Source organism: Kogia breviceps, chromosome 19, assembly GCF_026419965.1.
Source record: "Kogia breviceps isolate mKogBre1 chromosome 19, mKogBre1 haplotype 1, whole genome shotgun sequence".
NCBI lineage: Eukaryota > Metazoa > Chordata > Mammalia > Artiodactyla > Physeteridae > Kogia > Kogia breviceps.
The window spans coordinates 400,661-423,252 of record NC_081328.1 but is presented as its reverse complement, the minus strand read 5'-3'; the positions used below and the strand labels follow the sequence as shown (position 1 = coordinate 423,252).

At 63.8% G+C, this 22,592-nt stretch overlaps 1 protein-coding gene across 1 annotated transcript; it reads left to right on the top strand.

Annotated features, from left to right (window-relative positions):
- The first annotated feature begins 339 nt into the window (after window positions 1-339).
- MAP2K3 (mitogen-activated protein kinase kinase 3) lies at window positions 340-22,508 on the top strand. The gene is made up of 12 exons (XM_059048888.2): window positions 340-569; window positions 12,592-12,658; window positions 12,954-13,002; window positions 13,758-13,871; window positions 13,966-14,085; window positions 14,674-14,790; window positions 15,693-15,744; window positions 16,814-16,941; window positions 17,388-17,465; window positions 19,724-19,863; window positions 20,943-20,988; window positions 21,471-22,508. The coding sequence occupies exons 1-12, from the start codon at window positions 521-523 to the stop codon at window positions 21,552-21,554; spliced, it is 1,044 nt and encodes a 347-aa protein (XP_058904871.1). The 5' UTR covers window positions 340-520; the 3' UTR covers window positions 21,555-22,508.
- The last annotated feature ends 84 nt before the right edge of the window (window positions 22,509-22,592 follow it).

Genomic DNA, 22,592 nt, shown 5'->3' with positions numbered 1-22,592 from the left:
CGCAGCACCTGCCTTCCCGCTCCCCGGGGCCGCAGCTGGTCGGGCCAGGGGTACCCAGGGTTTCTGCGCACAGGAGCCAGCGCGCGCGAGGCGGGAGTGGGCGGGGCTTGCGTCCGGACAAGCAGCGGGAGGGACCCTCCTGGACCTGGGGGGCGGGGCCTGACGGGTTTCCCGGTGGTGGGCGGGCTTGACAGGTGGTGGGAGGAGCCGTACCCCGGGCCAATGAAGGGCGAGGCTTGAGCTTGACGGGCAGGCCCCGGCCGGCGGTTGATAGGCAGGGGCCAGGCCCGGAGACCGGCGGGCCAATGGGTGCGCGGGGCGGGGCCTGCGTCGGCGCCGTCCGGCCGGGGCCCCCGCCGCGCTGCCCAGTCTGGCCCCGCCGCCGCCCGCCGCGGACGCGTACCAGCCGACGCCCTGCTAGTCGCCCGGGCCGCCCGCCCGCAGCCATGAGCGTGCTCCGCCCGGGCCGAGCTCGCCGCCCCCTGGACTAGTCCCGCCGCCGCCCCGACCCGCCTGCACCATGGAATCTCCTGCCGCGAGCCAGCCTGCCGGTGTGCCCGCGTCCAAAGGTAGGAACGCGCGGGCTGCGGACCCGACCTCTGCGCGGTCCCCCGGCCTGCACCCGGGCAGCTCCCTTGCCCGGAACGCCTCCCTTAGGTCCTGGGCCCAGCCGGACCCCAGTTTAGGCCTTGGGGCTGCACCCAGGCCCGAAGTCGGGAGAGGGTCTCGTTCCGATCACTCCGCTCCAGGTCAGGAACCTTGCTTGGACCTCCCCCTTTGGGCCTTAACTGCACCTTGGACAGAAACTCTCGCAGTCTGGGTCTCTCAGCTGGACCCAGGTGGGATTCACTCTGATCTTGCACCCAACCCCCTTCCACTCCCGGGTCTCAGGGCCGTATCCAGCCTGGGCCCCCAGTGGTGCTCCCCTGCTGCGGATCTCTCTGTAAACGCCCCCTCCCGTGTGGCTGCCCTGGCCACGGTCCAGCTCAGAACTCCCCGTCCTCTCCCCCAAGGCTCTCCACCCTCCTAGGTCCCACATTGCCCCATCCCTGGCGGCCTGCACCCCGTCCTGCAGCTCTGTCTGCAGCCCTGTCTTCCGGGGAACCTCTCTTGGCCTCCCACCCCACCCTACTGCATGGCCTCTCCATCGGCTCCTTCATCTGGACTTGCAAGCTTCTCTGTGCACGGGGGCGGGTGGGGGGGAATGTGCTCACCTCGGACGCTGCCTGTGGGTCCTGGGCTGGCTGCCCGGTGGGTGCTGGCCGTGCGATGGGCTTGCTCTTGTTTTCTCCAGGCAGCCGGCCTTCCTGGAAATCTCTGTGAGGTGGCGGCTGCGGCGGCCCGGTTTGTCATGCATGGGGGGAGGATGAGACTGGGAGGGCGAAAGGGGGATTTTTTTGGCAGGAAGAGGAAAGGATGTTTTTGGCATGTCGGAGTCTCAGCGGGCTGGGCTGTGTGAGAGAGCTCCAAACCGGACGCAGCCGTAATGAATGGGCTGCCCGCGGCTCCCTAACTTTCTGTCCCTGGGCCTCGGTTCCCTTATCACACCTACCTTCCGGGGACTCCTGGCGTAGGATGTGAGATAGTGAATACTAAAGAGCTCTAGGCAAGTGTGGGTGATGAGATGAAGAGCTCAGGGGTGCTGGGGAAGGGGCACTTGCTGCGTTTTATTACCGTTACCATTCTTCTTGCTGGAAAGGCCTCAGCCATGTGGGATCCAGGCCTTGCCTCTGTTGGGCTGTAGCTGCAGAGTGAGGGGGAGAAAGGTAGCAGCTGGCACTTAGGGGGGCCCTAATCAGGGGTTGTCTCTGCCTCTCTTTCTCTGCGGTGGGGGGAGCCCAGGCAGCCGGAGGGCTTGCGGGGTCCCGGGGAGGGTGTGGGTCCTTCACTGTCCCTGCTCCTGGCGGCTGCTGTGGCTGGGGCCAGAGCCCAGCCGGCCGGGTGGGCAGGGTAATTACGTCTTACATAAGTGGGAGGCCGGATCCCTGACCATTGCCCAACCACCGTGAGTAACCCAGGAGGCACTCGAGGGGGAAGACGGCTGGGGAGGGACTTGCACTGCGCAGACCTCGTGGAGCTTGAGAACCGGGAAATCAGACACTTTTTTTCCCCAGCTCCAGGTGTAGGCCTGGCCTGGCCAGCGCTGTGAGACCTCGGGCAGGTCCATCAATCTCTCTGGGCCACAGTGTTTTCATGGGTGGAAAGAAGAGGTTGGAAGCAGTGTTTGTTTTTGAAGGCCCTTCAGCTCTTCCAGGCAGGGAATGCCTCATCAAAATAAAAATTAAAGTTGCAGGGTTGGGAAGGGAGAAGGGTCATGGGTGTGAAGGAATAAAGCACTTTGGGGAAACACCCAAATGCTGTGTGACCTGAGTCCTGGCATTGCCTTCTCTGAGCCTCTCTGCAGAGAGAGGACCAGGATGCATTTCCAGTCTGTGGGTCCAAGTAACAGATGATGTTGGGTGGGGACGCTGTCAGCCTCTTAGGGGTCTGTGGCAGCATGTGGTGGGGAAGCCACAATGACCTCTTGCCAAAAATCCCAAGAGCTCCCACTTACCAAGGTTTTTCTGTGTGCCATGTGCTAGCCCATTTATTGCTCACAGCCCCATTCACAGACGAGGAAGCTGAGGCTCAGAGGCGTTCATTGCCTTGCTTGAGGTCACACAGCTGTGACAGATGGAGCTGCTGTTCTAGTGCTCAGTGCTCCTCTGTGTCCCATTTCTGTGATGGGTGCTTGGGCTGAGCTGGTGGGATACTCCCCCCTCCGCCATCACACCTCTGTTCTGAGGCATCTCCTCTAGCCCGTGCCTGGCCTGGAGAACGGACTGAGCAGAGGTGATGTCTCCCGTGTGCAGAGCCCTTTACAGCTGGCACATTTCATACTCGTTGCGGTCCGACCCATTTGTCAGGTGACAAAACTGAGGTCAGATGGGAGGAGTGGCTTGACCCGGCCCTCCGCGTCCTGGGCACAGGCCACAGCGTTGTCCTTCTCGCCACCTTCTCGAGGAATTTGGACCAAGCAGGATGTGGTTGGCACTTGACCTTAGGGAGCTTGACCTCTAAGCTTTCTGCCCTGCAGGGGTGCCCTGCCCCATCCTCCACGCCACAGCCCTTGGCAGTCTTCCGGGGGTGCGCGAGGCTCCGGGCCCTGCAGCCCTGCTGTCTTCCCCGCTTCCTCGCCCGCGCGCCATCTCTGCCGGGGATCAGAGGCCGAGGGCAGCTGCGGCCAGGGGGCCGGCGCGCGTGGGGTCGGCACAGTCTGGGTCTGCTGCCTCCGGCCACGTTTGTCCGGCCGCCGCACCGGGAGCGCTGCCCCCGTGGGCACTTCCTGGTTGATCCTCCGGCGGCCCCCGGATGCCTGACGGGGACACTGAGGCTGCAGGAGCACCGTGTCCCGGCCCTTCCTGCTCTGCAGCTGCCCTCCCCTGACCTGTCCCGTCCTGCCCCGGCTCTCGGAAGGACTGGAGGGTGGCACTTGGGGACTTCCCCCACCCCTGGCGTGACGCACAGGAAACTGTCCGCCGACCTGTGGCTCAGGGCCTGAAGGGAGCAAAGTTCTGAGTCGCTGGTGTGGGGAGAGGGCCGGGGCAGCGGAAGGCTTCCGGCATGAGTCAGCGGGCACTGGACGCTGACTCACCCGCGGGGCACGCCAGCCGGCTGGCTGCAGCTTAAAGGGCCGGTGCCTGGCCGCTGGTGGGTGGGAGGGGGCTGGGAGTCCCCACCTCTCGGGCGGCCTGTGGCCCGGAGCTGGGCACGGAGGTGGCCCCGCTCCTGGCCCTGCGCCCATCCCCCCAGGAACTTCCTCTATTAGGCAAGGGCCCTGCTGCCTCTGTTCAGGGAGCGGGGGCAGGTGGCGCGGCTGTTTACCGCCCTTGGCCCAGGGCCCCCTCCGGCTCCGAAGTGCTCCCGGGGGCCGAGGAGCGGAGGTGGTGCGGGGTCCCCTGGGCTCCCAGGAGACAGGGCTGTGCAGAGGTGAAGACTGCTGTCAGATCCCAGCTCAGCCCCTTCACTGTGACAGAGGACATCCGCTGCCTGCTGCAAATGCTTTCAGTCCCCTGGCACTGCCCGGCTCTCGGATGCGAGGCCTTGGTTTCTTCACCCGCAGCATGGGAGTGGGACCCCCGCATGCCGTCTTGCCGGCAGCCACGAGGACAGGTGTAGACAGCCTCATTCCACTCTTGTTAAGTGTCAGGTCCTGGGAGCAGCGAGACTGCCCTCTGCCCACAAAGAACCTCAGCGAGACAGGAAGTGGGGCAGAGACTGGGCCCCGGGGGTGGACGGACCTGTGTTCAAATTCTGACTTGGCCCACCGCTTCCCAGCTCCCTCACGCGCCCTCTCTGACCCTCAGTCTCCTCTTCTGTAAAGTGGGAGCGAACAGCCCCCCACAGGGTGGTGGTAAAGGTGGGAGACGGTGTCCGTCAAACAAACGTCATCTGTTATTATTTTCTCACTGTCGTGGTGGTGACAGTTGTTCCTCGGTGGATGAACATCCCGGATGGGGACCTCTGGTGATGGACTATCAGCTCTGGGACACGACTCTGTCTGCAGGGTCCTGTAATGGCAGCTAGAATATACCAGGCTCTTTCCCCACTGGCCCCCAAGCTGGAGCTGGAACTTCACTGCCTCCTGGGCCTTCCTGGGGAGGGCCTGCGGGGAACGGGGAGGACAGCATGCCCGCCTCCGCCTGCACATTCGCGTCCCCTGCAGCATGGGGGCGTGTGGGACCGGGAGTTGGGGGGGGGTGGAGCTCCGTCAGGGCCAGGCAGGGCACCTGCTGCGGGAGCGCAGGGCGGCACGGAGAGCGCCCTAGCCGTGGAATGGAAGGAGGCCGCCGCAGGGGAAGTGGTTCTGAGGGTCCGGCTCCAAGGCCTCCGTGTTGGTGGGCGGCAGGGCTGAGCTGAGTGGGAGCAGCCGGGCGGGGCCCAGGCCGCTGTGGGGGCCGTCGTCAGCATCTTGGGAGGGGTCACTGTTGGGTCCCAGAAGAAGAACGCCACGCGGGGCCCTGTCCCAGCTGGGTGCGGGGACGGGCAGGCCTCCCAGAGCTCAGCGCCCCACGCTGGGGCTCACCGCCCTCCAGGGACCGGCCGGGCCTCTCGGTGTGGCCCCTGTGGTCAGGCCTGCTCCCCCAGCAGTGGCCGTGGAAAGCCCCCGAAGCTGCGCATACAGGGCGTGAAGAGCAGGCAGGGCCGGGAGGCAGCCCCTCTGCGCAGACGCCACGCTTGGGCCCACGTTCCAGCCCAGGGGGGTCACCAGACTCCCCCCGACAGGGCTCCCCCCTCCCCCCCGTCCTGGGCACAGGTCGCCGTCACCCTGCCCTGTCCTGAGCTCCTCTCTGGGCTGTCCTCGCAGGCTGGGCTGGCACCCAGGGGCCGCCCTGGCTTCTCTGCGAGGCCGCGTCCAGTGGCCCGTCTGCCCCGGTGCTCTCCCGGGGCTGCTCTGCACGGGCCCTTCTGCCCTGTCGGGGCGACACCGGAAGGATGTGTAGAATGTACCTCAACGTTTTAAAGAGTAGAGAAAAGTGAATTCTGTACACCCAATACCCAGCTAAAGAAATCTCACCTTCCTGTGCCCCTGCAGCCCTTCAGCGTCGCCTCTCCCTGACGCCTGGCCCGATGTGTGTGCTCATCATTTCTGTGTTACTGTTTTAAATCAAGCCCTAATGTACGTGTCACTGGCCCGCAGGAGCCCCGGGCCAGTGTCCACACCGTGGTCCGTGGGACCAACACTGGCGTGCGGCGGTGTCGGGGGAAGGGCTAGAGCCGGCTGGCGGTCGGGAGCTGCGCCGCGGGCGTGATACCGGGACCTGCGTGGAGGACTCCGCGTGTTAACCCGCGGCAGCGCCAAGTGTGGGGCCTCAGGGTTCGCGCGTCTGAGTGCCTGCAGCTGTCATCACTGTTGCTTCAAGCGAACGTCAAGCCCCAGTGGTGCAGCGCTCGGACCGCGCAGCTGTACCACAGCCCCGAGTTTTCTCGTCTGCGTCGCTGCGCAGCTTCGAGGGTTTGTCTTAAGGTTTGCATGAGCCAGTGGGCACGAAGGGACAAGTGAAGGCCCTCGGATGTCAGCGGAGGTGTTTGGGTGCCACCAGGAAGTAAAAAAGGGGCCAAGGGGCGTTGCTGTGCCTCCAGTAAGTCGGCGCTTCCTCGGTGCTGGCGGTCAGCGGCTGCTGAGGCCTGGATGGGAGGCCTGCCCGAGACCGCTCCGGGCGCGGGCGCTGGAGAATGTTTCCCGCCCGCTTTGTTCTTCTGTGCACCTGGGTCAGGGCCTCTGGGCCACCCCACCCCCTCTCACCCCAGCCCAGCTCGTCCCGTCCCGAGTTGCCCTGCTCAGACCCGGAGAGTGTGGTTGGACCCTTGCTGGGTGAGCCTGTGGGCACTTGCAGCGCAAGCACCCTGCCTGAATTCCCCTGCTGCAGAGCTTTCCAGGTCGCCTCCTCTTCCCTGTCGGCCTCAGCTCAGATCTCACCTCCGCAGGATCCCCTGCTTCCTTTTTCTTCAGAGCACTTAGCGCTGTGGAAATCTGCGTAAACGGTGTGTACCCGGACTTTGTCCCATAGTTGGCTTTGTCTGTGGCCCTGTCTCTCCCCAGCCCCGGGCGTCTAGGGCCGGATCGTTCTGGCTCATGGGGCAGCACCTCTGGCCTCTACCCACCAGATACCAGTAGCATCCCAAGTTGTGACAAGCAGAATGTCTTCAGGCTTTGCCCCGTGGCTGTGGTTAGAGCGCGATCCTGGGAGGGCAGGGCCCTGTCTGCTCACTGCTGAAGGCGCGGATGCTGTGAGCTGGGTGGGCTCGGGACCATCCGCACGGGCTCTGCAGGCGAGAAGGGCCCTGGAGGTCGGGGGGGACGAGGGGTGCCGAAGGCCTCTGAGGCCAGGGCCTGGCCCGGGGGCCACCGTGCCGCTGCGGGGACACAGGGCAGAGCCGCCGGGTTGAGCGGCCCCGGCCCAGCCTGTCACTCCGCTGTGGGCTCGGTGCTCAAGGCACTGGTGGGTGCGGGCCTGGCCCGTGGAGGCTCCCAGGAGACAGAGAGCCCTCCACTCTGCGGGACCCTGGGGAGAGGCCACTGCAGAGCTGGGGAGCCGGGTGTGAACGTGAGGGGATGTCCCTGCCGTGCCTGCCTCCCCGTGTCCTCGCCGTACACGCCCGCAGAGCGGTAACATGACATCGGGGGGTGGGGGTGGGCCTTGGCTTGGCGATAGACCTTAACTGTGCAGGGGAATCTGCTGCCCCGCCGAGAGCCTCCCCTTCTCGGGGCCTCAGTTTGCCCACCTGAGCAGTGGGAGTGTGTTGACCCCCACAGGAGAGAGGGGGCCAGGCGGGGGCGGGGCCAGGCAGGGGCGGGGCCAGGCGGGGCGGGGCCCTCCTCTGACATCTGGCCTCCGATGCCTCCGTGGTGGTGCGCACTTCCTTACCTGATGGGCACGGACCCGGGGGACCCAGGACATCGCCAGCAGGATTAGGCAGCACGAGAAGCACCCCAAGTATGCAAATCTAGGAGGCGGGAATAACAAAGTGGGAGCCGGCGAGGCCACGGGTGAGACAGAACGTGGCGGGGTGTGGGGCTCCCGTGTGAGCGAGCCCCGGTAGGGCCGGTGGTGCGGGGCTGTCTGCCCTGCCCCCCGCCCCGGACGGAGCCTGAGAGCCGGGCACAGCGGTTTGTTGGAACCTCCCCAGGCCCCGCTCAGGGTCTGCTCGCCACCAGACGCTCACCGTGACCTCGCCTGGCGCCTCCTCGCTAACCCTCCCGGCGCAGCAGACCCGTGAGCGCGCTCCCAGGCCCGCTGAGGGTGTTGACGGAGTGGCCGTCGGGGCTGCGGGCCCGGCGTTAGCGTGGCTCCCGCGCGTCCCCAGGCGGCTCAGTCTAATCTTCCTCGCGCCAGGACCGCTAAGGCGGGGGATGCGCTGATACCCGTGCGAGGTCGGTCCGTCGTCCCCACGTCATAGTTGAGGCCCAGAGAGGTGAAGTCGTTTGCCTGAGGGCAACCCAGCTAGGAAGCGGCAGCTTTACGAGCTTTTCGAGCCCAGGCCGCCTGGCTCCGGAGTCAGTGCCGCCTCTGAGATGTAACGACAGGGCCGTGACTTGGGAGGCGCCGGCCGGACACGGGAGAGCTGGTTAACAAGGGCGCTTAGCTGCACGGCCAGGAGGGCCCCTCTGAACAGGCAGAAGCTGAGGCTCACACGTCAGCTGGGACGCAGTTGCAGGGAAGACCGCTCTAGGCAGAGACGACAGAACCGGCAAAGGCCCCGGGCTGGGAACAGCGGTGGCTCATTCAGGCCGTGGCTGGAGTCCTCGTTGCTTCCTGTGGCTCCGCTAGAGGGCCGGAGCGGACGAGGACACAGACGCCCGGTACTGCGCCCTCCTGCGCCGGGAGCCCTGCAAGCCGAGGCTGGCGGGCTCGTCGTGCTTTGCAGGTGGCAGCCCACGAAGTCCATTTGTCGTGGTGACAGTCGCCACGGTGGCCTGCACCTGGGCAGCCCCGGCCCGGCTCCGACATCTCCGGCAGACGGTGGGAGGGGCCGGCAGCCTGCTTCTGGCCGCCCCGCACACCCAGTTGTGTCACTCTAGACGTAGGCCTGGGGACCTCGCCCTCTTCCCCTCCCCCCCACCGCCACTGCAGCCACAGGCTGGGAGGCTGAGGCTTGTCAGGGGGACATTCCCAAAGCCCGGGGCGGGCCATCGGTGTGCAGGCTGAGCCCAAGGAAGGGGGAAAGGGGGCTGAGAGCAGAGAAGGCGCAGGGGGGCCTGCAGCTGTGAGCCCCGGAGACCCCATGTGGATTGTTACCTTTTAACTTAAAATGTTTTATTTTCTGGTTACAAAGTGGCGTCAAGTCAAGAATAAAAGCCACCCATATTGGTTACTTAGGATGGATTTTTTTCACCTCTGCAGAGGCACTGACAATAACTGGTGTCCACTTGTGGGCCATTAGAGGGCCACCTACTGTGCGCCAGACCCTCGGCCCTGCCTTTTAGGGCGGCACGTGCACCTCCGGGTGGGTGAGAAGTAGAGGTGCGGGCAGGAGGGCGCTGTGCTGGGTTCGAGCCGGGCTGCAGAGCTGGGCCTCCTTTGGCCTGGCCTGTGGCCTCCACACGCCGTGGACCCCTGCGCCACCTTGGGGCCTGGTGGTGACTTAGTGTGATCCGGGGGCAGCACAGAAGTGGCCTCAGGAACGGAAGCCCCGGCTTTTCTGTTTTCCTCTTGGCGTGTGGAATGTGCTGGCTTCCCTTGGGGGGTGTGTGGCAGGCCTGTCCCCTCCTCCCTGCAGGAGGGGTGCTGTGAGCCGCTGGCCTGGCCTGTTGGGGTCTCCAGGTGTGACTCCTGGCCAGACCCTTGACTAACGTGCAGTGACTCCAGCTCCGAGCCTCGGTTTCCCCAAGTAAAATGAGGCCAAGAGCTCTTCCTCCAGGGGCGTTGGGGCGTCTGGGGGAGATGGGAAGGGCCCGTGTGTGAGTGGCAGGTTGCCGCTCTCATGGGCAAAGGGCTTTGGAGGGAGACCCCCCACCCTGGCCCCGGACAACCAGCCGCCTTGCCTCGTCTGTAAAACGGGATGGAATCTCTCCACACACAAGGTCACGATTGCGCAGATGGCACACCTCCGTGCTGGGGGCAGGCAGTGGCGCCTGTCAGGTCCTGGACAGGCCCCTGGGGGTTCAGAGGTGGTGAAGCAGCTCGATGCAGGCTGAGCGCTGTTCTAAGTGCTTTATCTGATAACTGTACAGGGAGGTGCTGGTTTTTGTGTTTGTTTTTTAATTTGGTTGTGCTGGGTCTTAGTTGCGGCAGGCAGGCTCCTCAGTTGTGGCACGCAGGCTCCTTAGCTGTGGCATGCGAACTCTTAGTTGTGGCATGAATGTGGGATCTAGTTCCCTGACCAGGAATTGAACCCGGGATCCCTGCATTGGGAGCGTGGAGTCTTAACCACTGTGCCAGCAGGGAATTCATAGGAGGTGCTGTTTTTGTCCCCATCGTACGGATGAAGATACTGAGGCTCAGAGAGGTGTGGGCACTTGCCCAAGATCACCCAGCCTGTAAGGGGCAAAGGTGGGATTTGAACTTGTGGCAGAGAGAGCCCATGCTTTTGGCAACAGGGTTGCGTGAGAGCCAAGCCTGGTGTGGAGTGAGCAGCGACCCCGGCTCTGGGGCTGTGGACTGTGCCATCAGAGCACTGACTCGGCCGCAGGCCCGGGGCTGCCTAGGTCAGGGCCTTTGGCCAGGACTGAGGCTCTCCTGCTGGCCGCCAGGGCGCAGATGGATGCACCCCAAGCCTGGCATCTGGGGGCCCCCGGGCGTGCTTCTGTGGAGAGGCTGCAAGTGTCTGCCTACGTCACCCACCCTGGGGTAGATGGTGGGACCCCACCCCCACCGGACTTTTCCTGGTGGTTCACCCAGCTCTCAGGACAGCTGGGCCCGGCCTCGTCTTCCCCGGGTAGCTGGTCACCCCTCCTATCGTGGACAGTGGTGCCGGGACCCACCCCCGCTGCTGGGCCCGAGCACGTGGGCCTGTGTGGATTCACAGATGAGGCGCTGGGGCTGCATAGCAGGGTGTGCTGGAGGCTTGATCCGAAGCCGCTTCAGAGGTGGCTTCGGGGGGGTGTGCACAGGGTCTCCTGGTGCCCTGGTGCACACCTGCGGCACCAGGCACGGGGCCTTGGGCAGGAGGCGGAAGGACGTGCCTGCAGGAGAGGCACGTGGGCGCCGTTTCCGCTCTGGCTTCGGGAAGTCCTGGTCGGGTCCCCGGTCCGCCCAGCGCTCTCGATGCCGATTCTCCTTTAGCACCGACCGTGTGCCGCGCACCGGCTCGCACTCTTAGCTGGCCAGAGAGGCTTGGAGAGGCGACACTTCCTGTCGGTCCCTGGCGGTGAGGGGTGAGGACGGCGTTGCCTCGGGACTCAGGCCCACCCAGCACCCTGGAGGGTGGGGGTGGGCTTCCTGGGGCCGTGTGGTGAGGATGTGCACAGGCTCCGGCCTCCAGGGTGAGTGGGCCCGGCCAGAGCTGGCCCTGCCCGCACCTTGGGTGGTCCTCCTCCCCTGGGACGTGGACCCCGCCGGGCCCCTCTCACCTCCCACCCTGTTGGCTAGAGCTGGGGGCGGGGCTCCTCACAGATGGGGAGACCGAGGCCCAGGGCCACTGCAGTGTGCCGGGGGCAGCGGGCAGGGGTGAGATGAGGCCGTGGGTCCGAGCCCGGGCCTGGATCTGCCCTGCTTCGGCCCCTGCAGGCCTGCTGGGCTTACTTCTCACTTCCCCAGAAAGGTGGGCCCCCAGGAGCCTCCCCCGCTCCCAGCCTGGCGTGAGCCTGGGCGGGACGCCGCCAGCGTCGGGTGTGGCTGTGGGCACAGGCGCCCGCGTCTCGCCGCCTGTGCGCGGGGAGGGCCATGTGGAGGGCTGGCGAGCTGGCCCCGCACGGCGGCTTGGCAGTACTGGGAGCCCGGCCGGCCCAGCGCCCTCATCCCACAGGGGGCGTCCTGCCCCGCCCGGAGCCCCCGGCTGCGGCGCCGGCAGACCTGGGTGCACGTGCGGTCCTTTCCCGACTCACCGTCCTGCCCTCGGCCCTGGCCCCGTTTTCCAGCCTGAGCCGGGGGCCGACGGCCTGGCAGGTGGTCCTTGTCCTCCTACTTTGTCCACCCGGGGCCCCTTCTGGGGAAGCTGAGGCTGAGAGGGGCGGGGTGGCAGCACACAGGGTCCCGGCCCGTGGGCCTGGCTGTGGACACCCCCGGCTGGGTTGCATGTGATGCCTGCCGGCAGGGCCCCCAGCCCACGTCTGCGTCCAGCGCGACGGGTGGGGACGTCGAGGCTCAGAGGCGGGGTGGGCGGTAGAGCGGGGCTCTGGCTCGGCGGGTGCCCCCCCACCGAGGTTAGCACCGCACGGGGGTGGGGTGGGTAGAGGCCCTGCTACCTTCCCAGGCTGCTGGACAAAGCCCCACACGCGGCGCGGCTTCGACGCCGGAACCTCCTGTCCCCCGTCTGGAGGCCGGAGCCCATCCAGGTGTCGCCGGGCTGGTCCCGCTGCGGCCGTGCCGGGAGGAGCCTCCCCGGTCTCGCCCCCGGGGCCGCGGACGGCCGTCTGCTCTGACGCGTGTCTGTCTCTGTGTCCAGATTTCCCCGTTTTAAAAGGGCGCCCGTGTTATGTTGGATTAGGGCGCCACCTGAATGACCTCGTTTTAAGCTCGTTGACCCCTGTAAATCTCCAAATAGGGCCGTGCTTGGAGGTACTTGGGGTTAGGACTTCAGCTTTCAGGGGTTAGGACACAATTCAGGCCTTCAGGGAAACTTGGGACATAGGACTCTGCGTGGGTAGGAGCGCGGGGGCCCGATGGGGGCCGTGGGGGCCGGTCTGTGACGGTGCGTCTTCCTCGGAGGCCCGTCTCTTCTCCGGTGGCTGTGGGGTGACTGTTCCAGGAGGACTGGCCCGGCTCAGGCCTCGCAGCCCAGGCTGGGCGCGTCCTCCGGGCTCCCGGAGGCCCCGGGGCCCCATCACGGCGCCGACCGCGCTGACCCGCGGCGTCGGTGTCTGTGCCGCGCCCTGCGGTCCTGCCTGTCCCGGGAGACGCTGACCGAGCAGTGGCTGAGCGGGCGCCCCCGTCTCTCCCTCCCACTCAGGAAAGTCCAGGAGGAAGAAGGATTTACGAATCGCCTGCGTGTCCAAGCCGCCGGCGCCCAGCCCCGCGTGAGTCGGCCTCGGGTTTCCCCCGGCGCCGCCCAGACGGCCTCCCGAAGGGGCCACCGTGAGAGCCGGGCCCCTGCCTGGGCGGCACCTCCTCTGGGCAGCTGCCCAGGGCCCTGCTCTCCCGTCGAGGACGGAAGGCGAGGCCCTGGCCGTGTCCGCGTGGTGCACCGCGTGCTGCCCCGCAGACGCCCGGTGGCTGGGGGGTGGGGGCTCCCGGGCAGGATGTGCGCCAGGCTGGGCTGCCCGCTCAGGGGGGCGCGGTTCCCCGGGCTCACGGCCCCGCTCCTCCCTGCAGGCCCCCCCGGAACCTGGACTCCCGGGCCTTCATCACCATCGGGGACAGGGTAGGTGTCGTCGGGCCCTGGGCCGTGGCTGTGGGTGGTGGACCGAGCCGGGCTGGGGCGGAGCGCTGGCTCTCCGCTGCCGACCAGCGGCCCGTCTGGGGCGGAGGTGGCGGCTGCCTCCTGGGGCCCTGGTGAGCCGGAGCCGGCTTGCAGCTCCCCAGCCCCAGAGGAGCGGTGCTGAGCGTGCAGACCCCTGGCCCTGCCCTTGGGGCCGGTGCCCGGGAACCTGCATTTCACCCGCACTTCCTGATGGCTTGGGAAGCCCGGCTTGGGGACTGTGTGTCGACCACGGGACACGCCGAGGGTGTCCTGTCCGTCCCCCCGCTTGCTCCCTTTTCTGGCCTCTCCCTGTGAGGCGAGGCCTCTCTGCTGGCCTCTCCGTGTCCCCGGTGCCTGAAACAAGGACTTGCATGCAGTAGGTGCCGAACGAGTGACTCAGTCTGGCCACCTGCGTGGGGCGGGGCGAGAGGGAAGGAGCATCTCTCAAGGGCCCCACGCCTCTGGGAGCACTTCCCAGACCGGCCTGCTGACAGCTCGCAGCAGCCCTTGGAAGTAGGTGCTGTGCCTGTTCTATAGAAGGTGAGGGGAGGCTCAGAGAGGTTGAGTGAGTTGCCCCAGGGCACACAGCAGAAGTGGTTGGGGCAGGATTTGAGCACAGGTCTGACTGGCTGGCGGTCCTCTCTTTCTGCTGCCCCAGCGTCTCCACTGGTGCCTGACTCGGCCCCGTGAACCCTCTCTCTTTTGTGTCCCCGAAGAACTTCGAGGTGGAGGCGGATGACCTGGTGACCATCTCGGAGCTGGGCCGAGGCGCCTACGGGGTAGTGGAGAAGGTGCGGCACGCGCAGAGTGGCACCATCATGGCTGTGAAGGTGAGCAGGGGCCCCAGCGCTGGGCCGTCAGGGCCGGGGGCACCGGGGGCCGCACCCCTGCTCCCGGCCCCTGACCGCAGCCCTCGCCCCGCAGCGCATCCGGGCCACCGTGAACTCGCAGGAGCAGAAGCGCCTGCTCATGGACTTGGACGTGAACATGCGCACGGTCGACTGCTTCTACACCGTCACGTTCTACGGGGCCCTCTTCAGAGAGGTGGGCCCTCGGGGGGCGGGCCCGGGGCTGGGGGCTCAGCCAGGCCCAGGCCGGGTCAGAGCTGGCAGGGGGCCCGGGGGCTTGGGGATCCCCCCAGGGCATGCTGCACCCCCCCACCCCCCCGCCTTCTCAGAAGGCTGTCTTGGGTAGGGGCGGGCGGCGGGGACTGGCGGAGGAAGGACCCGTCTGCCAGGTTCAGAGCTGGGACGAGCCGTGGGGGGCGCGGGGGCGGGTACGGGGCTGAGGCAGGAGGGGTCTGCAGGGCTGGGGCACGGAGCTGAGCGGGCACGGGCGCGTCCCAGAAGCCCCCACCGGAGGGACACAGTCACTTCTCTCTGGAGCCTGCCGTGGAATTAGGGGTCAGGTGGGGGAGAGCAGAGGTGGCAGCGCGGGGAGGCTGCCGTGAGGCGCCAGCAGAGTGGGCAAGCCTCGGGAAGGGGGAGGAGCGGGGGGGTCGGGGCATCCGCGGAGGCTGAGGGGTGTGGGTGTGTCGGGGGCGCTGGCCGGCTCCGGGGAGGTGGGCACGGGAGGACGCCGGGCCAGGCAGTCCTGGGCGGGCATGGCTGAGTTCCGGGTGTCCACGTGCAGGGAGACGTGTGGATCTGCATGGAGCTCATGGACACATCCCTGGACAAGTTCTACCGGAAGGTGCTGGACAAGGACATGACGATCCCAGAGGACATTCTCGGGGAAATCGCTGTATCTGTAAGTGGCTCAGGCCCCGCTGGGGTGGGGCTCCCGGTGATGTTGTCTCGGGCAGAGTCGGGCTCCCAGCGTGGCCCCCAGCTGTGGCCCTGAACCTGGGCGGCGGCCCCTCGAAGCCCAGCTGCCGCCACCCTGGACCAGAGCCTCCCTGCTGAGGAGACCGGGGCTCCGGGAGCTGCGCCAGTTTGGCAGAGCCGGGCCCTCTGGGCCTTTCTGTGCAGCTCCTGAGCTTCTAGGCCGCGGGAAAGGGCTTAGTGTTTACAGCTTCCTCGTGCCGAGGACGCTCTGGGGCAGCTCACAGAGGCATAGTGTCGGGGCAGGGGTTCGCATCTGTGCTTGCCTCCTGAGCTCGCATGTCCCTAGGGCAGGGCGGCAGCCCTGGGCATGAGCACCCCGGCAGCCAAGGCAGAAAGGGAAATGGAGGCAGCGAACCAGAGCTCCTTCCTCCTGACCGCACCCGCGAACGCGTGAACGTCCCCTGGCGTTGAACCGGGATCTTTGGGGTCATTCCTGTGGGGAATGGCTCCGAGCCTGTAGCCCACTGACTGCTGAGGGAGGGAGAGGAAGCAGGGAGGCTGCGGAGGGCGGGGTTCTGCCAGGAGGCTGGCGGCACCCTGGGGGCTCATGAGTCTGGGACTCTGCAGGGTCCCAGGCATATCACCCGAGACCCTTGCCCACTCAGAGCAGCGCAGGAGCCGAGTGCGTCTGCGCCAAGGTTGCCGGGACCCCACGGCGAAGGCTGGGAGTGGGCAGGAGCCTAGGGTAGTGAAGGGTTGGGTGTGTACCTGGGAGAGGGCGACGGACGGCCCCGGGTGGGGTGTCTTGCAGCTCTGTCATTGTTGATGCAACCGGGAGTCACAGCCCTCCGGTCTCTTCCCCCCTCTTCCTGTTCCAAATGCCAGATTGTGAGGGCCCTGGAGCACCTGCACAGCAAGCTCTCCGTGATCCACAGAGGTCAGTGCCCAGGCCGGCCGGCGGGAAGGGGCCTGGCCACTCACACACGCTCTTGCCCAGTCCTGCTGGGCCCGCGCCACCAAGGCTCCGGGGCAGCCGCCTCTGACGTACCTGTTGGGTCAGCAGCTGAGCCCGTCGCCCAGTCCAGGCCACTGTCCACTCCCCCCCAGCCATTTTCCTCAGCCCCCAGCCCCAGTCCCGGTTCCGTTTGCTGGTGCTCAGAGCACGGATGGGTGGACCCTTGTCCTGGGAAGGCTGAGCCATCCTGTTTTGATGTGTCGTCTACGTGCTGCAAGACACGCCCTGCCCATCAAGGCGAAGGCGTCTCCAGGCCCCCCCCCCCCCCCCCCCCCCCCCCCCCCGCAGGCGTTCCCAGCCGCCACGCCCTGGAGTCACACTCTGATTTCCCCGTGGTGGGTTGGCTTTGCTTGTCCTCAGCCTCCCGCTTGGCCCGATGATTCTGAGACTCACCCGGCCCTGTGCGTCCTGCCTCTTCGTCTGTGTTCTAGGTGCTCTGCTTTTCCAGACCAAGTTCACTAGGCTCAGCCCCCTTGACTGCTCAGTGGCGCGTTGTCACGGAGCCTTCGGTCCTTTTTCTGTGCGTCTGTATCCACACAGAAGTCCCCGTAGAAGGCAGCAGAGATGCGTGTGCGTCCTGTGTGTGTGCTCGCCGGGAGGTCCCTGCGGTGCCCTCCAGCCCACTCCGTGTCCACCCCGAGTCCGGGGGCTCTGGGTTCTCCCGCAGACCCGTCTCCTGTGTTTTAGCTGCTGCCCTGTGCTTCCTGGACAAATGTGCCGAGCCCTCTGGCTGGACACGGGGTGCTTTCCAGTGCCCACGCTGTCAGTGACGGGTCCCCCTGGAGCCTGGGTGGACCGCAGAGCTAGAGCTTGTGCTGGGACGTGGCGGCCGAGTCCCAGCTGGTTGGCTGCAAAGACACGGTCCCGGGCGAAGCCCCAGAGCCCTGACTTCCTCCCCTACCGGGGCTCCTGGCTGTGTGGCCACCAGCTCTGACCTGGGCAGTGGGGGCCCCACAGCCGGGAGCTGAAAGGCGTGTCCTGCCCCTGGCAGACGTGAAGCCATCCAACGTCCTCATCAACAAGGAGGGCCACGTGAAGATGTGCGACTTTGGGATCAGTGGCTACCTGGTGGATTCCGTGGCCAAGACGATGGATGCCGGCTGCAAGCCCTACATGGCCGTGAGTGGCTCCTGGGCCGCCCCAGGAGGAAACAGCCAGGCCTGGCCACGCCCGCCGTGCCCTGTGTCCGTCAGGGACGTGGCCTCCCCAGACCCCGAATTTCCTGCCGTTGGGGGCAGAGGGGTCTGCCGCCCGGCCCTCTCCACCCCTTTCTGACTGGCCTCGTGGTGCCCATTTGGGTAGCAAGTCTCACCTCCCGGAGGTGGCGGGTGGGGCCCACGGGGTCCCACCCCTCCCCCAGTGTCCCGAAGGTGGGAGCCCCAGGCAGGGCAGCTGCGTGGCAAGACTCGGGCCTGCACCTCGAGACCCTGGCCCTCGCTGGCCTCAGCTTCCTCATCTGCCCCGGGGGAGGTGGGATGGCTGAGCCCTGGCCCCTCGCTTTGGGGTGGGGGAGGCCAGACCCAGCTGAGGATGCCTGGGCGACCCTGCTCCGGTCCCTCTTACAGCCTGAGAGAATCAACCCGGAGCTGAACCAGAAGGGCTACAACGTCAAGTCCGACGTCTGGAGCCTCGGCATCACCATGGTACCGCCTGGGGCTCCCTTGCTGTTCGGGAGGGGCTGTTCCAGGTCCTTGAGCTTCCGGGGCCCGTGAGATAGTTCGGCCCTGGACAGAAACGTTGGTCGGCTTCGCAGACTGAGGAGAGACCGTGTCGTCAAAACTCACGGTGTCTCGGGGGAGCGTCTGCAGGTGCCTTGTGCGCGCCGTGGGGCGAGGGGCGGCGCTGCGGTTCTCGACGTCTCTGATGGCGCGTCCACTGGACTTCACCCAGCGCTCACGGTGCCCGTCGAGAAGTCAGCCGACCCCCAGTTAAGGAGCTCCTTGTACCTGTGGCCCTCACGGTCACGGTGGGGCTCAGCCCTGGCGCTGGACGGTCATCCTGTCACAGAGAACATCGTACTGTGCGTCTCTGTGCCCAGAGGCTGTTTATATTCTTGTTCTTCTTTTTTTGAGCTCCTTAGAAGAAATTACCAGGAAAGGAATTACGAGGTCCAGGGTTCGGACACTCCTCTGTTTTCCTACTTGTAAACTCTGGTGGCCCTTCTCCGCAGCCCAGGCCGGGTCCTCACTTCTGTGTGTCAGCATCATTGGAAACTCTAGGGAAAAAAGCAGGCTGACTCTGTCCTGTGAGGAGGATCCAGGCTCACACCCACGCCCCCCGCAGTGTGCCACCGCCATCTGTGGGGTGCGTTCGTGTCTTGGCTGGAAAGCGGCCTGTAGCCTAACGGGAAGGTGCTTTCTTCGCACAGTGACTAGCGATCTGTTTGGGTGCCAGTCACCACCCACAAGAAGCGTTTGCTTGAGCTGAGGTCTCTTCTGGTCATTACGGTGATCACTTGTCAGGGAAGGGGGCCTGGGTGGACCTGATTTGTGTTTTCATCTCAGCAGCCAAAATCGGAACCCAGAGTTTGCTGTGAGCTGCTGGTCTTTTTAAAAAAAAAAAAATTAATTAACTAATTAATTAATTATCGGCTGCCTTGGGTCTTCGTTGCTCTGTGCGGGCTTTCTCTCATTGCGGTCAGCGGGGGCTATTTTCGTTTCGGTGTGCGGGCTTCTCGTGGTGGTGGCTTCTCTTGTTGCAGAGCATGGGCTCTAGGTGCGAGGGCTTCAGTAGTTGTGGCTCACAGGCTCAGTAGTTGTGGCTCGCGGGCTCTACTTTTCGTTTCGGTATGCAGGCTTCTCATCGTGGTGGCTTCTCTTGTTGCAGAGCACAGGCTCTAGGTGAGCGTGTTTCAATAGTTGTGGCTCATGGGCTCAGTAGTTGTGGCTTGCGGGCTCTAGAGCACCGGCTCAGTCGTTGTGGTGCATGGGCTTAGTTGCTCCGCGGCATGTGGGATCTTCTCGGACCAGGGCTCGAATTCATGTCCCCTGCATTGGCAGGCGGATTCCTAACCACTGCACCACCAGGGAAGTCCCGAGCTGTCAGTCTTTCCCACAGATGACTCCTGCCAACTGCAAGGGAGGCACCCAGGGCACAGGGAGGTCCGGGTCTAGTAGGAGAGATGAGGCCATGGTAGCCTTGTGTCCAGGGAGTCAGGGAGAAACAGAGATGAGGTCAGAGCCGGAAGGCTTCCTGGAGGGGGAGGCATTGGCGATTGGCCTTACAGGTATTGGTGGCTGGGCAGTGGGGGCTCTGTGGAGGAGGAGGGGCCTGTAAAGTTCATTTCCTCATGGAGTCTGGTGGATTGTTGCACAGTCCAGGAGATGAAACTCACGGTCAAAGGCAGACCTCACAGTCTTAACATTCCTTCTGCAAACACATGACAGTCACTTCATTTCCTGTTTGCCCTTTCGGTAATAACAACAGCTCAAATAAATGGCAGCAGACGCTTAAGTCATTGTTGAGACATTAGGGAGTGGGGCGTGGCCTGTGGCAAAGGAAAGGGAAACCGGTTGCCTATCCGAGTTCCTTTGCTGGCGGCGGCCTGTGGGAAAGCGTCCCCAGGTTGCCAGCTCCTCTGACTTTTCCAGATTAGCTGAAACCTGGGTTTACATGTACAATCTTCTGAATTCAGATTGTTTGAAAACCCGATGATAGCTGAGCCAGTCAAAACTCAGGGTTGGATTTGCTCCATGAGCCATAGCTGCTGTCTGGGTCAGAAGAACTAACTACTGGTGTCCCCTTGGCTTTCATCTTTGGTATGATGTCACCTATCAGCCCCTTGACCTGCCTCACAGTCCAGCTCTGGGTGCTGGACCAGGACAGGCAGGATCTGTGAAGGTCCTGCTTCCGCATGCAGAATGTGGGTGCATCTGACCCAGTGCCGCTGTTTCCACTGCAGATCGAGATGGCCATCCTGCGGTTTCCTTATGAGTCCTGGGGGACCCCGTTCCAGCAGCTGAAGCAGGTGGTGGAGGAGCCGTCCCCGCAGCTCCCAGCTGACCGCTTCTCCCCCGAGTTTGTGGACTTCACTGCACAGTGGTGAGTCTCAGCCCTGCCCGGACCTCTGGGCCTCCCCAAGCCCAGTCAGTACCCCTCCCTGTCCTGGCCAGATCCCAGCTCCTCCCTGGGCCTGGTCTCCTTCTCCTTTAGCAAATAACCCCCAAACAACATAGCATCAAAAGAAGTAAGGCAGAAATAGTTTGAGTACAAGGAAGATTTGACAAACTATGGTCCTAGTGGGGAGATTTTAATATAGTCCCTCTAGACATGGACAGATCACGAAGATGGAAAAAGAAAACAAAAAGCATATGGAGGATTTAAGTGCATAACAAATTTGCTCTCATTGATGTTTAGAACTTCGTATCAAATTAAAGAATGCCCACAGGATCCTTATAAAAATTAATTATGTTTGAGATTACCACGGAAATAGGGGAAGAGGCAGAAGGCAAAGCCATATAGGCCATGTTCTCTGACTGTAATTAGCTGGAACAGGACATCCATAACTGAAGAGAAAAAAGCTACATGCAAATTAAAAGTAAATTCTTCTAAGGCGCTCTTGGGTTATGAGAGAGATTTAAACAATAAAATCATAAACTAGTCAGAAGTGAAGACAATGAGAATATAACATGTCAACATCTATGTGTTGTGGCCAAAGAGATACTCAGAGGAAAATTCGTAGCCTTTATTTCTTTTATTGGAAAATAAGAAAGACTGGAGACAAGTGAGCCTGGCAGACAGAGTCATTTTCTCCCAAGACCCATGGTAGGGGGTATCCCGATTAAGGATACCAAGTAAGTGATTGTTAATGTTAGCATTTTGGTATTGGGATCATTGCAGATTCCCTAGATCACTATAGAGACAAGAAAGCTAACACCCCAAGAGGCAAAGAAACTTGGTCCATATCTCTGTAGTTTGCACCATGGATCCCACTCCGCCCTTGGAAGCCCCCCCAGAACAGTCCGGCCCCTTCTTCCCTGAGCCTGAGGAGCATGTGTGTCCCCTTGCTGCCCGGACAGGGCTGAACCCAGACTGGCTTGGCTGGCCTGGATGGGCTGGACTCACTCCTTCGCTGCCAGTCTGGCCCCAGCCTGCCCTCAGCCTGCTCTGTTCTGTCCTAGCCTGAGAAAGAACCCTGCGGAACGCATGAGCTACCTGGAGCTGATGGTGAGTGTGGGTGGGGCTCTCTGGGAGGGCTGCATCTGTGCACATTGGTGGGCAGCTCCTCTGTCTTGTCTGTGCATTCACTCCTAGGAACTCCGTCCATCATTCACTCCCATGTACCCTGGCTCCCTCCTCCCCGCTCCATGCCAGGCCCTGTGGAGGGAGGCAGAGGGCAAGGGGGTGGTGGTGCAGGTGGACCATTTTCTTTGGAGGCATCAGGGAAGGCTTTGCAGGGGAACTGGGCCTAGAAGGGTGAATAAGGATTTACCCGCTGAGGGACAGAGGCCTAGCATGCACGGGGAAGAGTGAGTTGAGGGTGGACTGCGGGAGGGCTGAGGAGGAGGCCATGAGCGTTGCCTCTAACAGGAGGGCTTCTGGGGGGCAGAGGTCCTGGAAGGATGACTAGGAGTTTGCTGGGCAGGAGAAGCATGTAGGGGCACCTCCACCTCGCCGCCTCCAAGGTGACTGCCTTCTGTCCCCATCAGGAACACCCTTTCTTCACCTCACACAAAACCAAGAAGACCGACATCGCTGCCTTTGTGAAGGAGATCCTGGGAGAGGACTCGTAGGCGGCGGGGCCTTGGACCCACTCTGGCCCCGCGGCGCCCCGCAGCCCTCTGCTGCGGCAGTGCTTGCCCACACCCATAAGCTACTGCCAACCTGGCCTTGGGCACCCGGGAGGAATCCAGGGGGCTGCTCCCGCCTGACAGGCTGCTGGTCCCAAGTGCCAAAGAACCAGACCGTCGGGGCCCTCCAGTGCCTCCGCCCCCGCTGCTCCAAGGACTCTGAGACTCCGGACTTGGAGGGGCCGGACGCCCCTCACAGAGAAGGCAGTGGTGCCTTGTGCAGGCCGCTGCCTTGGCCCGGCCCTGGATGCCACCCAAGTTGTATATTTTTTTATCTCTCGACTGAATGGACTTTGCACACTTGGCCAAGGCTGGCCACACTCTGTCCCGGCATCGGCAGGGGGACCCAGTAGGGGGATGAGCCATGTGAATCCCCTGGAGCCCCCAGGAGGCAGATGCCAGAGCCACCGAGGCCTTCATCCCAGCACTGGCAGACAGGGCTCTAAGGGCACCGGGGCCACCTCGCCCCTGCCTGCCGCCTCTAGGGGTGTTGTTTCACTTTTATTTTTTTAATTTATCCTCTTGATTTTTTTTTTTCTTTCGCTTTGTGGGTTTGGCTGGTTTTTCTTGCATGGTTTGGAGCCGATCACTTTTCTGTCACCTGCTAGGGGACCAGCAGGCTAAGACCTGCCCTCTCTGCTCAGGCTGGGGTCTAGGAGCATGGGCCCAAGGTCACTGCTCAGAGAGGAGCTAGGGGAGCCATCCAACTCACTCTCCTTGGGGACCGGCTCGACAGGGGCTGTGGATTTGCTTTTGGTATTGTTTAAAAAAAAAAAAAAAAGAAAATATATTTTTTTGAAGAAAGGACTGCCCGTCCCGGGTCCTGTCCCTGATTGGTTGGGGCAGTTGCCTGATTGCTGTTTTAATTTAAAAAAAAAAAAAAAAAGTGGGACAAAAGGTCGTGTGAGACTGTGTGTCATACCGGCGAGCCCTCCTCCTGCTCAGTGACAGCTGGTGGCCCTGGAGGGGGGACCCCCTGCC

Bases quoted from the DNA above. Each gene is read 5' to 3' on its own strand.
- MAP2K3 (XM_059048888.2), top strand. From the start codon at position 521: ATGGAATCTCCTGCCGCGAGCCAGCCTGCCGGTGTGCCCGCGTCCAAA. The intron at 13,872-13,965 runs GTGAGCAGGGGC...CTCGCCCCGCAG, and splicing joins GCACCATCATGGCTGTGAAG to CGCATCCGGGCCACCGTGAA. The intron at 14,791-15,692 runs GTAAGTGGCTCA...TCCAAATGCCAG, and splicing joins TCGGGGAAATCGCTGTATCT to ATTGTGAGGGCCCTGGAGCA.